Source organism: Strongylocentrotus purpuratus, unplaced genomic scaffold (assembly GCF_000002235.5).
Source record: "Strongylocentrotus purpuratus isolate Spur 01 unplaced genomic scaffold, Spur_5.0 spur5_scaffold_6, whole genome shotgun sequence".
Taxonomy (NCBI): Eukaryota; Metazoa; Echinodermata; class Echinoidea; order Camarodonta; family Strongylocentrotidae; genus Strongylocentrotus; species Strongylocentrotus purpuratus.
Window position 1 is genome coordinate 54,946,148 of NW_022145612.1, and position 15,000 is coordinate 54,961,147.

At 37.4% G+C, this 15,000-nt stretch overlaps 1 protein-coding gene across 1 annotated transcript in view; it reads left to right on the plus strand.

Moving 5' to 3' along the window:
• Window positions 1-610: 610 nt before the first annotated feature.
• LOC100889178 (transmembrane protein 26) overlaps window positions 611-15,000 on the plus strand; it is a 30,988-nt gene continuing 16,598 nt past the window's right edge. Inside the window, exon 1 of the mRNA XM_030973479.1 lies at window positions 611-2,068. Within this exon, the coding sequence (XP_030829339.1) occupies window positions 1,869-2,068 (200 nt within the window). The 5' untranslated portion in view covers window positions 611-1,868. The remainder of the gene's footprint in view (window positions 2,069-15,000) is intronic.

Consider the following 15,000-nt stretch of genomic DNA (forward strand, 5'->3'; position numbering starts at 1 on the left):
GGTGGTAATTCAAAGTACCGCCATCACTGTACTTCAATTCTTAGTACAACTTAATACCACCCCTGCTTATATGACTGGTGAATAGTGAACATAGGAAGGTACGTGTACATACATGACGCCAAGAGCACATCTTTTCCTCATCATGCTCATACTGAAATAACTTCTATTTTCTGTCACCATATTACAATACCACTTTGTGGAATATTATTGTTCATTCATGCTCGTAGTCGTTTACCTTTTAGCTTTGGTTGCAGATTCTTTGCGTTGTGAAGGAATGTAGAAAGTTAGAATAAAAAGGTTCATTGTTGCATGGTATGTCAAATTAGATAGGATTATTTCTAAACATTACTCGAGCCGTTATTATTCTTGTACTTCATGGCCAACTATTATTTTAGAAAGCTATGGACAGGGATTAACTTGAGAAACCCACCCTTTTATATTCTTACTAAGGTAGGAACTCTTGTTTTATAACTTTCCTTTCCAATGAAAATTCCAGCATGCGTTTTGAAAGTCAGCTTTGTTAAATGCTTTCAAGGGGATGTCATTGTCTCGCAAAGCACACTCCCCTTCTCCCTGAAATTGAACCCGCACTTTGCTTGTGATCGTTTCGGTCACAGTGAAAAACAAACCCGCTTCACCAATCATCATTGTTTGCTTTTACAATCATTCTTCTTCATTTTGTGCCTGCTTTTCCCCCGCGCTCTCCATATTACATGTCGTCTGCTGGTCGGTGCATGCAGTGATTAACGTTGGCAAGGTTTTCGTCGTTGGCCGATGATCATTCGAGCCTCTGATTACCCTCACACCACTCGGTCCAACTCTTCGCTATGAACCGTGTAGCGTGCCACGACGTCACCATTGCCAAATTATCATCCCCTAACCCCCCCCCCCCCTTCCCACCACCATCACCACCAACTCTCTCTATCCTACCCTTGGACTCGCTCGGATGATACCGCCTATCACCCATCCATGCTGGCTGAGCAACTTTTATTTCAATAGTGGTGTGTGAGTGCGTCGGATCGAGTGGTGGCGGAGTCCGCGACAGCAAATTGGATTGTAAATTTTGATTTCTAATCTCGTCACGGCGCGGTAAACAGCAGAACTTCTTGGTTGCAGAGATACGGGTAATATACCATCAAACTGAAGCGAAGAAAGGCAGACACACTTTTCCAGTGCAAGTTGTTTATGTCACCGTTTCTTGAGGAGTTGATTTATAGCTTGGATTGATGATCACTGGTTTCATATCTAAGGTAGACAGACGCTTCTGTGATCTCCATTTCTTCGATTCGCTTCTCACTCTCACAGTGTTTTTCACGATAAATCGTTAAAGAAACCTGAGGACCACAAGATTCAAAAGCAGAATTAATTAACAAGCATTTTTGGAAAGCAAGCTGCCAAGTGACTCTGCAAAGTATCATGTTCATTCCATCCGATCTTTTTCGAATCGCTTTTTATCGGATTCCGGAACACATATTTTACCTATGAACCATTAGACTTCCAAAAGCAAACCAAGATAGTGCTGCGGAAGTGTGCTCTTGATTCTCTAGTTCTTTTGAGCAACTTATTCGGACTGATAAAGGCTTTGACAAACTCTGGCATACAGTCACATGAATGCCTTATCCCTTTAGACCCTGCATAAACAACAATACTATATACACACAAATTATTGATGTCGTTTAGTTCTTCAAAACTAATCGTTCAACTCGAGTACTTTCAGGAAATACCACCGTTGTTCAGGAATTTTACACTTGGTTTACAATCACTCCTCTTCAGCGTCGTTATACCGTCGTGGTCCGCCAGATTTACTTCGTATCTTTGATTTCGTTCCTTATTCGAACTCCTCGTCGACATCGGAGAGAAGAACAAAAATGGGGGTCTCTCGATTTGTAATGATTCTGCAGGGAATGACTGTTCGCTGCGTGTTTTGTATAGCAGCCATGATTAGTGTCTTTGGGGTTGTAACGGTTAAACAACAGCAGGCCTACTGGCTACTACTCAACTTGTCTTTCTTGCTCTTCCTCGAGGCTGCTATCACATTCACAAGAACCAAGACAGGGGAATGGAAATGGTAAGTCAACCCCAGCTTAAAATGACGATTGAAATCGGGTTCATGCTAAGTTCAACTGTGTCAGATAAACATGCACCCGTTACATTATATTTATGAGGTTATCTGTGTTGAACATTTACGAGTGGATACAAGTAATGTCATTAAAGAAGAATCTTTGTCAACAAAATCGTTTATAACGAAAGGAGAAGGTGTATAGTTTGGAATTCTAAAAATTTAGGGATAACATTGTAATGTCATTTTTTCGGTCGAAGCGTAATTTCAGCATCACTAATCGATTTATGGACGAAGATAAAGGTATTTCATGTTCTCTCTAGCCGGATATCGGCCGGATATACTTGGTTTCGTACTTTCGCCTTTTGTCTTTTGCAACGTGTTCGTTAATTCAACTTTGTGCAATTACTAATTGGTAAATTCTCAGGCGATTCATTTGGTATTACTTGCGAACAAGAATACCTCTCTCAATGCACGACAACACTTTGTTGCTAAAGTGCATCCTTTATAAATAGCAATGTACATAGCTGGAGCTGTAGGTGTGCTCTATTCTTTACCCATCCCATGAGCGTGCCCACGCAAGCTTTACAAAAGGGGTCAATACCTCTTCAAGAAGGCGAATAACCAGAGTAACAATGAGTTACCCGTTTCATTTCGCAGAATGGTTGTCTTGACTACGCATCGATTGCAAACTATGAATAGCATCATTTCAGTGCGGGTTCAGGGGCACGGGGAGGGGCACGTGGGAGGGGCACGGGCAGGGACACTACCCTCCATAAACCTAATCTGGCATAAAATATACACACTGTTAGAAAAATTGCCCCCTAACTGTGCTCCGGCAGAAATTTGGAACCGTAATGGTCCCTGGAAATGTGATAACTTGCTTCTTTTGTTGACGGGGGGGGGGGGGGCATGGGGCGTTCAGAGAAAGACCCTTCCCCAGCAAGAGAATCCGAGATCTGCCTTTGTCTTTATAAAGTACTCTCTTGATAATATAATTTGCAGGGCTTAGAAATTATGCATCTGTGATTTTTTTTCTTCTTCTTCTCATTATCTCATTAAGGGAAATGGGGGAAAGGGAAAAACCTTGGCCTATACTTAAAGAGTTCTTCACCCATATGAATTGACAAATTGGCGCCAGCATTTTTGGAAGAGAATATATCAATTTCTTACCTTGCCTTCAACATGATATGTTACAAGTGACCTCACTCTATTCTATATTATAGCTGATTAATTAAATTTTTGACAGTTCTGGTGCGAAGCGATAACACATGACGTGAAATGAAAATGTTGACTATAGCAATAAAATGTATTTAAGCCTCAAAGGAAAAATGTTTGTTGATCATTATTTTTCTGGTCGCTGATATTTCATTTTCTGAGAACCCTATAATATGCAGAAAGTGGGTGCGACTGATCATTGAGGACTGTGAACTTGTCTTTGCGTTGATTAGACATGCAAACCTAAATTGAACCTAAATTAATATCTTATACCAATAAGGAGCTTCTCCGTCTAATGAGCCATCGATGACATTAAATCACTGAAGAGATTAATGACTTTGGTCTTGCCCTTCATGTGTAAAAGAAACACATTTTCTTGGAAGAGCAGACTGCGCCTTGCTTCATGCACGCAAAGGAATGTTAATGCTTCCATATTTTACAAATTTTCTTTAATATGAATTTTCTTTAAATATTGTTCCGGGAGAAAAACTTTCAATAGAAATGTGTATATGGTTTGTCAGAAGCATTGTGACGTTCGTTTGAAGACTTCTCGGGATGTTGCAAAAACGGGCACCTACAAATAAAAATGGGGGGGGGGGAGGGTGTGGAAAACTAGATAATCATGATAATAAAGTAATGGGATTTTTAAAAACCATCCCCGACCTATTAATTATATGAAACATTTGATTTATCAACCACTTTTCCGGAAGAAACAAAATAGGTAAGTAGGGGTATATAAAGTTGATAGAGGCAGTGAGGCTTTTTTCTATACTGCATGAGGGTATTGCCAAAAGGGGTACCTACAAATAGGGGAGGGGGTCTTTATAAATCATTGAAAGTTGAAGAATTAAAACACAACAAAACACCTGTGACCTTTATATTTGAATTTTTTTTTGTTGAGGTTTCGTTTCAAGTTTTTCTTTCAGTCTCCACACACTGGCATATTTCCGTGTATACAAATTCTTCTTCTTCTTTGTCGTAGTACTACATAATATCATTATGGCAACGTTTGATTCTTTTCATAACGTCATCTTTTCTGTTTCATTCGTTGGAAGAAAAAGTTTATGTGCCCAATTTTCCATCTTCTCTCTCAAATTAATTTATGCTTTGCTTCATTAAGTGCAGCTTGATATGCTGTTAGTGCATGGTCGCATAGCAAATTAATCGAAAGATTTTGATACCGTCTTTCCGGGTCTTGCCGTCTTGCACATTCTGCAGGTTACTGCATACAGGTGCATGATAAATTGGATTGAAATTGTCAAAGTTTATTTATTTCTGTAATCTAGAAATACATGTTTACTTGAGATAGTGGAATAAATATGCGATTCTGTAGATAACTTTTAAAAAAAAATCCAACTACATGTATTGATATACGAATCAAACAGATCATTCTGTTTTACTGCTCATTCCATCGAATAAACATAAATATATACGTTGTCCCAGACAATTTCGTAACAAAGAAGAAAGTATACACATTGGGATGCTATCAGGAAGAAGATACTTAAATTTAGTTATTAAGTAATTAGCGATAGTTATACGAAACTGAACAATACACAATTATATAAATGTGAGTTGGATTAATAATTGAGGACCTTGTACCTCTCCTATTCTCCCTCTCCCTCTCACACTTCCACCCTCTCCTCCCCTCCCTCTCTCTCTCTCTCTCTCTCTCTCTCTCTCTCTTTCTCTCTCTTTCTCTCTCTCCCCTCTCTCTCTGTCCTTTCCCTCTTTCTTCATTCTTCGTTCTCTCCCCTCTCACCCATTTCCCTCTTTATTATACTGTACTAGTAATCTTCCTCATTCTACATTATATTCCCCCTCTCTCTCTCTCTCTTGTTTTCCCCCCTTTCTCTCGACGAGGGCCATTCATAGGCACTATTCACAATATCATAATTGTTTTAAAAAACTGTCAAAAAACTATTGACGTAAGTCTTGTGATAAATCATCCTTTTATTCCATCCTTCTCTCCCACCTGTTCTAAATCATCAGTCTTATCACGATATGTATCATCCTTCGTCATTTTGTCTATGGCCGTCTTAACTGGCTCAAAATACTAAGCTATGGGAATGTATATCACACTTGAATGTATAGATGATCTTCTGTTGTCATAATGTCATGTGTCAGACTAAATGTACCGACAGACAAATTTTTTCTCATTTATTTGAAGCCTAGCTCGCTATATATAGATCAGTGAGAGGACCATCATTAATACGCAGAACATAAACGCACATAATCAACGCCACTTTCAAATCTGAAGCAACCAGCACAGAGTTGCATAGTACTATTCATGTTTCGTGTATACCAGCATAAAGGAAAGTGATGTAGAAGAACATGATGTTTAAATATATAGTTATTTTCAATTATCAGAGAAAGTATGGCTTGTGCAGTTTCCTACTATCCCCCGTGAAAAAGGGGATTGACACGACAAGTGTCGTATCTTTTAATAATCATACATTTTTATGTTGTTTCTGATCATTATATATAGGCAAGTAGACTCCATAAATCTTATATTAGCTGAAAAGGAATCAAGTGACTTATTATTTGTCATTTTTACGATCAATCTCCAGATATCTATCTCGGACACAGATGGAACTGTAGCCATCATAGGTTATTCACGTATATCTTTAAGTATAAGATTTGCCCATGTTGTTTTATATTAATGCACTGGTAAACATTTTCGAGTAAATATGAAATTGTTCTAATACACATTGACGTATCAGCAGTGCATGGGTATCACGTGTCCAACCATGGTAATGTATGGGTATCTGTGAAGTAGTAGGGGGAGGGGGTGGCACCGGTATTGCTTGATGGATGAAATACGAAATAATAAAGTCATCGAGTGAGGGTAGGATGGGGAAGGGGTATTATCATCTTCCACGTTGCCTTTCCTATATACTCTACCTCACTTTCTCTTTTTTCCCCTGTTAACGGGAGGGGGTGTATGCCTCCATGCCCCCTTTACTATGCCACTGTGTCTCCTGAAATTATTTGAAAAAAAAGCAAAAGTGATACATCAAAATTATTATCTTTCTGTCACCGTGTTTATTTATTCTTTTCTAACTCGTTTTCTTTCCTAAGATACACACAATGAACCTCATTGTTTAAAAATCATTATTATTTAAAAAGAATATTTCATCCTTTTTCTTGGTAATCCTGCAATTCATAATGCATGTGGTCGATTTTGCATCGTAGCTCAATATGTGTAGCGTGCTATACCTTTAAGACGAAGGTAAGTCAAATGAGGCACTAAATCTGATTTAGAGGTGTTACTGTGTTATGAAACAATCAGTTCGTCGCAACAAATCATCCATAATGACTTCTTTACATCCTCGTTTTATCATGACATGTCTATAAAAGAGGAGAAAGGGGTGGATAAAGACAATTCCTTCACAAGATGAAATTAGTCATTCTGTTCGCTCTAAAAAATATCATTACCTCTTTTGTTATTTTTTAACCTTTTTCTATGAGCAAATGAAAGTTGCTGGATAATGTAAACGACATGATGATGACTTACAAGGTATTGGACTATAATTACGCGTTCATAATGATGGTCTTTACACTCGAGATTACGCTGATCATCATGATATTAATGATGATGATAATAATAATAATGATACAAATAATAATAAAAATAATGATTCTAATAATGTTAAGAATGATAATAATAATAAATATTATTCATAGTTCCAGAAGAGGTGTCGTGATCGAGTGGATATGTGACCGGACTGTGGTTTACAAGGTCCGCGGTTCAAGTCCCGCTGCAGCACTAATGTCCTTTGGCAAGACATTAACCTACATTGAGGTTAATGGGTACCTGGTAGGATTAATCCTTGGAATGAACTGTGCGCTGATAACGGCTGTCGGAGCTAAATATAGGGTAATAATTTCCAAAGCTCTTTGGAAGCGCATATAGAGGCGTTATAATGTGACATGCGCTATACAAACTTTACACAATCGAAATGATTTTAATTATGTTTTTCACAACGTCGTTTGCCACTATTGTCAGGTAATCTGAGTATGGGTAAATAAGTTATTTTCATAACTCTATAAAAAACGGGGGTATATTATTATACAAGGACATGTTTTCAATTTGTATCGAGGGGGTTGGATATTGAGGACTTACTGTATATGCAGGCTGCTTAATGATTGTGTATTATTTTTTATTGCATTGGTTTAAGAAGAAAAAAATCACTTAGAAATCGTTCAAGGCATCAAAAACATTGCCTTTTCTCGGCCAAGGATGACCCAATGTCGCCATCATCAAAGTCGAGCATCTGTCGCACATGACTGTATACACTCACGTGTAGAACAGAGCAATATTTGCAATATTCACCGAGAAAATGATACCCATTGCTTCATAAATATAGAGGGGCTTATGATAAACTACAGACTGTCTTGTGAGAGTCAAGATGGTTAATTTGATCCATGCTGTTATCTGGTCATGCTCTACAAAAAGGAGCAGAAATATGAGTATAAAAGTCGTTTTCGGCAAAGGGTCATATCGCAATTATTGACAATCGGCGTTGGCATTGTAATCACAGTTGGAAACGCATTATGCATGTATGCATAGAGATTAGAGAGAGAGAGAGAGAGAGAGAGAGAGAGAGAGAGAGAGAGAGAGAGAGAGGGAGAGGGGGGTAGGCAAAGGGGATGGGGGAGGGGGTAATACAACAAGAAACGGGATGGAGAAGAAGCTGAATAAAGTAGAGAAAGGGGAATCTTAAGGAAGAGCTAAATATATAAATATGTATTAGAGCAAGGCTAGTAAAGATAAAATAAAATAAGATAGATAGATAGATAGACGGATAAATAGATGGATGAAAGTGGGATAGATAGATATAGAGATATATAGATAGATAGATAGATAAAAGAGAGATAGATAGATAGACACACAGAGAGGGGGTTAGAGGGGGGGGGGGGGGGGTAGAGACACAGACAGACACATAGATATGCCACGCATAAAGAACATTTTAAGAAAATGAGAGATAGGAAGAGCCCTATATTATTTAGCCAATACCCCCGTCCAATCCTTATTACAAATCAATTTCCTCAAATCAAACCATGAATATTATTCATACTTAACATGCATACCTTAAAATTATCTTTTGAATTTATTGTAAAATCACCATATTTGACAGTAACAGATACACATCAGCAAAAAAAACAAAAAAAAAGCAATATTCTGTTATTCATAGTTACTAGATGACTATGAGATACCTGCAATATTGGAATAATTTTCTTTTCTACTGGACTAAATAAAGAACACGGGGAGGAGTATTCTAAAGGACAATACCATCTATCTATAGAATATTTTCTCAAAATATAAATGCAATTAAGTTTTAAAATTCATTTTTTTGTCTTCCTAAAATGTATAAATTATTATTAAGATTTGTTTATTACCAATGTAACTATGTTTTGTATACATTTTACATTGTATTCGTTATTATGTATTGTATTTTGTTGGAAATGAAAAAATAAAAATGAAATGAAATGAAATGAAATATTTTGGTGGCTGTTATTTTCACATTCAGTCTATAATATAGGCCTACACAAGTCTACGTGGTAGAAAGGTGTCAATACATGCATGCCTTTATTACATGGAATAATGTCCATATCACCCTGGCCATTGGTGAAGCGATAATGGATGAAATTTGTCCATTTAAGCATGATGAAACGTATTACAGTGCTGTGACCGAGTTGACCTTTGTGATGTCATAATATGGCTACCGGCTCAGAGACTGTCCGCTTGCATTACACATTGGCATCTTTTCTGATTTATCACGAATTAGTTTTGAGACAGTCATTGACTTGAACAACGAAAAAAAATTAGAAGATGTATCTAAACAATGACGTCTCCCGATTTCCCTGGCACTTCCGTCCTATCTTCTTCTACTTCTTCTTCTTCTTTTATCACTAATATCACAATCAACCTGCTTGGAGTTAATTTGTTTTCAAGAACTTTTACAACTTATTTGACATCAGCATTTCAATACAAAATAAGTTATATCAACAACATATTGGACATTCCTAGTTCATGAATATTCCAATGTCGATATTAACCAATGATCGGATCTTTCAAAATGTACCAATAATTATTCATTCAAAATATCTGAGTTATTGATCAACTTTGAGCCTCCCCGTCAGTGGATTCAGGCTGATCGAGTTGATTCCATGATTACATGAATAGTGAATGCAATATCACAGTCAATAAATCATTTCTTTTTATAATGACAAAAATTGCAATTAAATTAAAATATTGGAAAATATACCGTGCACGCTTTTTCTAGCGATCATCACACATGGAAATCAGCAAATCGCTTTTTTAATTGGCACATTTATTTTTGGATCATCATATTGATCATGACTCAAGAAGTCATTGATTGCTCTCAATATTGTGAATGTCGATCATTATAATTATGACACAATCGTGGATATGCTTGATAATTAGCTTTGAAAGAAGGCATGTATTTTATTTCAAAATACATTTCGATACGTTGATGACATTTCATTTCAACAGTATAAAGCCATAGCCTTCAGACATGAAATCCAAACTTAATTAACGAAATGATGTATGGTGTCCTGCATACGAACAAAAAAGAGAAAGAATCAATTTCAAATTGTGAACAGCAATCCGTGTTACATCATTAAGAACAGATCAAATCTCGATCGTTCAAAAGTATTCCTCACGTGACTGTTCTCATTCTAACCAGTTATATTTTCTTGAATTCTCTTATGATGCAAAATGTTGAATCCAGATACATCATGCTAACCGAAACGAATTCGATATGAATATTAATAACTCATAACTAGGTAATAAGCTCAATAACAGAATAAAGAGATGGAACATCGAATTATTTCGGGCCTAAACTCATCAAGGTTTGCATTTTATATAAAGGGGAGGGTGGGGGCAAGTCTTCCAAAGAAAGGGGTGTGGTGGGGTGGATATATCTGTTACTTTTGTACTATCTGATACCTTTCTTCATTTGGTGCTCACTGTATTTTTGCTCTTATGTTAATATCGATCATTAAAACCTATAATTTGGGAAAAGATTTTATTTTTTAAACGATCAACGATTCCTATAGTTGACTTTAAACAATTCCTTTCGATTACCAGAACTTGATTGACCATTACAACCAAAAAGTCTAATGATTATGGAACGGAGGACGACGCCATTCCACACAAAAAAAAAATTTAATTCCTAAGACACACTATAGTATACCATCCTGAATGATCCATCCATTAAACAGTTGAGCAACCACAAAGATCCCTGAAGACATCACTCCTAGGAAGAATCACCAATCCTCTGATGAAAACATTTTGCGATGTATGATTTCCCCTGTTCACCGCATCCAGACTCCATGCAGTGCTCATGATCCGTAGCCAGCCTGCTTTTATCGATTTTACACTTAATAGCACATTATTATGAATGGGGAAAGCTTGGTGATGATTAGGGGGCATAACAAAATCGGCCCATGATACAGGAAGGGGGGGGGGGGGTAAAGTAATTCTGGTTCTGGTTCTGGTGGGCTACTGCATAAACTCCTCAGCTGGGATGTAACATGCAGGCGCAGTAGCCTATACTTAATTTGCCCTAACTACGATATGGGCAAGTCCATGCTATTTTGCCCCGTAAACGTCATAGTTGTTGTTGTTTAATTTAGGCAAGTCAGTCAGTTGATGACCAGTATTGCCGTATACACACTCACATATATATGTATATTTCTTCTTCTTAACAAACAAAAAAGAAGGGAGGGGGGGGGGAGATAATGATATCATGTTAAATTACCGATCCCTGTCCTTTTTTTGAGCTATGATAGCAAGAGGGATAATCCCTCTGGATCGTTTATAATTGACAAGCCCCTTTTAAAGCTTGGATCAAACCAGATGTCAAATGATCTTCGATGTCATTTTGTTAATGATATCATAGTCCTTAATAGCGTCAGAAACACATTGGACATGATTGTATGACGTGCCCAGGTGTTAAATGGGTACCCGGTAGGATGCGAAAGCTAATGTGGTTAGATTAGCAAGTGTGCGCATGTAAAAGTGACGCCTGGCTGGAATGCTCCCCAGGGAGTGGAGAATGTGCATACATTGTGTGCGGGTAAGCCTGAATCCAATGACCGGGGTAATAATATACTTATCTGTAAAGCGCTTTGTGAGGGCCTCCGGTCCTGAAAAGCGCTATATAAGAACGAGCAATTATTAATTATTATTATTATAAAGAGCATCATGAACGTGCTGTCAATCGGCTAATTACGACTGATATGTGTCAATTGTAATTTTATATTAATGGTGTTTATTTATTATATTTCATTGCTTTTAGAATATGTTGTGTAAATCAAAATGTTTCGTTATACTATTCGTTGACCTGTATGGGTATATCCACATCTGTAGTTCGCATGCGTACAATTTCAATTGCCTATGTTTGGTCGCTCTCTGTTTATTGCGGAGAATGTATTCTCATCACATCCGAATACCGAAATCCCAACTGAAATCAAAATGTTCAGATGTACGCATTGCAATAGTTAATCAATTCAAATTTATGGCGCTGATCTAAAAATATCAGTTTATAACGAACTACAGGGCCTGGGTTATATAGGTGTATTGTTTTCCGAAATACCTGTACATAATTTGTAATGGAATACTTTAATTAGCGTAATGTATAATGCAAGGTGAATATCAATTCATGTCATGTCACTGTGCTCTTTAAACTTTATTACCAGATACATAGAACGTGATCGCAAAGACTTTCGAGAACTAAACCTATGGCAATTTCAATAGCCTTGTGCCTCACCTGTACAAATGAGCTAACATTACAATAGCATGTTACGTCATCCGAACAGCTATAGTTCCATAGGCAATACAATGGTGTCTTGAAGTTGACATGTCATTTTTTTTTAGAAAGTCTTTGTGATCGGTTGTAGTTGCCTTACCAAAAAAAAGAAGAAGCTAATAATGATTTATGACAGCCCATGATAATTATTATTTTGGCGAAACATGATAGTTGTAATTTTAGACGGGAAATGCCAAGTAATAAGCAAGTGCTGTTTGTGTTCACTATAAAGAAAGAATATTCCTTTCAATATGAGGAACAGTCAATTTCGTGGACAGGATCGAGCTCTTTAAGAAGAATCCATTGTGCGCGCATTTTTCGTCATTCGCTTGATAAATTCTGGAACACCCCTGTGAATTCGTTAATAAATCACTCCAGGCAGGCAGGTAGGAAGGTAGGATGAAAAGGTGAAGTTTACCATTGACATTGTGGAGGAACTTTGAATTCATCAGGCGAAACGAGGCAAGGCGGGTGGGCAATGTGAGTCGAGTAGTTGGTGATCCTGTTTTAAAGCCCGGTCTACTTGTGATAATGATTTCATTAATTAATTAATGCATCACTGCTTTGAAAAAAGCCGTAACCTTTGAAGTGACATTCATGGGGTCATTAAGTGAATTTTGTATTCGAAGCATAACTGGCTTTGGCTTTAGAAAGGACAAATCTTTGCTCTTGATCAGGCCTATATTGAAAACAATACCAACATATTTATTAGGGTTAAGTATTGATGTCCCCTTATGCTGGTACCAGTAATGCTTATAGTCAAGCCAAAGCACATCTCAGTGGATAAGGATTTTCCTTTGCAAAGATAAAAGTAACTGAAAAGGAACGAAATTTAAACCACAGCGTCACGGTCCTATCGTCAATCCTTACTGGGCTGTATTTCATTTCCAATAATAAGGATCGCATCAAATTTATTTGTCTTCTTTCAAGCCTTTATGAACTTTTCCTCTGTGTCTGTCACTTTGAATAATTTACATCTTGCCATCACACGTTTCATTAAACTGAAAATGGTGGAATTTTGCAAAAAACAGACGAGTAACTTTGTATTCTCTGATAAGTAAGTAGATTGGTATTATTTCATGCATGGTTTATTGGCCTTCTCTTGTTGAAGAACAGAAATTGTTAATGGCATGAAGTACAGGCTAGTCTGGACACGCGTGTCAACGCATGTAGTTTCTCAAATTTTTGTTGTCATTAATGGAGCTGCCCAGGTGCTCACAGGGACTTGTTTCAAATGTCCTCTATCATTCAAAATCCTTCCTTCTAGGCATGCACGGATGCACTTGATTGTTGCCCGTTCGTATCACACTCTCCATCTCTATTTCATTCAAGGAAAATATTTCATTAAGATTGATTGAAAGCACTTCTCCAAATCATCGACGTTTCATTATTGCTCCCATGAATGACTCATTATGTCATGGCCTGGCATTTATCACAAAGATTTTTAAAATGATATTATATACTGATGGTCACGTTTATGTGATACTCACATCGATATTCACCAGAACGGCGCCAAATGAAATACATTATGGGCGTAGCATGAGTCCAGCCAGGGGGGGGGGGGGGGAGGGGGGGGGGGGGGGCTCTGGCATCATTATTTGGGGACACTAGTATTACTAGGTGGATAAAATACGAATCAAGAAGGTGACCATCGATGGAGGGGGAGGGGGTGGATGGATGGGGTCCACAATCGTAATCTTTTCTTCTCTATTCCGTACCTCCTTCATCCCCCTTCCTCTCCCCCTCTCTCTTTCTTTCTTTCTTTCTTTCTTCATATTTTTGCACCACATGCTCCCAGCTGCTGGAAATCAAAGAGTTTATCATGAATGACCATTTGATTGAATCTTTTCAATTTAACAGTGCTTAAAATTGCTTGGTTTGATAAAGATAATAGATATTTAATTGTTAATTTAAAAGTAACAAGAGTTATGGATAGGTTCTACTGAAGTTCTTTGTACTTTGATTTAGTAGGTCAGAGGTTTGAACTCTATGCGTGCCATTCAACTAATTAAAGCATGTAATGTTTAAGTCGTACTGGCGACTTGACAAAAGTATAAGAGTAAGAATATGATAAAATCTAGGTAGGATAACCATATCTCATTACATGAAAATACGTGCTTCATGAATAGCATTGTGTGAAAGTATTTTGAAGTGCCGCACTCTCGACATTTTATACCAGTAAATTTATTATAATAGTCCCAAAACATCGCGATTACTGACTACCATAATATTATACAGTACATGTACATGAATATATATTTGAAATGTGAATTAGGCAATATTGCGGCAAACCTAATAGCGCATAGTTTCAAACAGGATCCGAGTATCATTTATATTTAAAAGATTGTACTAAGTCCTCCACATTTAAACAGAATACGCGCATGCTGGACACATCACTGGCTCCATGCACTGTCACTATCCAAGCTATATTTAGCTTTCACACTACGAAAGAGTTCATAATTTGTTACACGATCATAGTCTATCATGGTCAGACAAGAAAATGATCGCTATACTACGATTAATGACGTGTATAGGTACTTAATTACTGTATCACTTGACCAGTATCGTCTGTATAACCCATCAATAACGGATGAAGCACTGGTACAACCCCTCCCTCCCTCACTCTCTCCCTCTGTACCCTACCCTCTCACTCTTTCTCTCCCCCTCTCCCCTCCTCTTCTCTCTCTCTCTCTCTCTCTCTCTCTCTGTCTTTTATTGTTATCGTTGTTGTTATTGTTGTTATTTACTATTATCATTATTAGTAGTAATATTGCTACTTCTACAACAACAACTACTACTACTACTTCCATCATTACTCCTGATGTTGCTGCTGCAGCTGTTGTTGTTAATATAATTTTATTTGTCTATGTAAGAGTAATTTTTCGT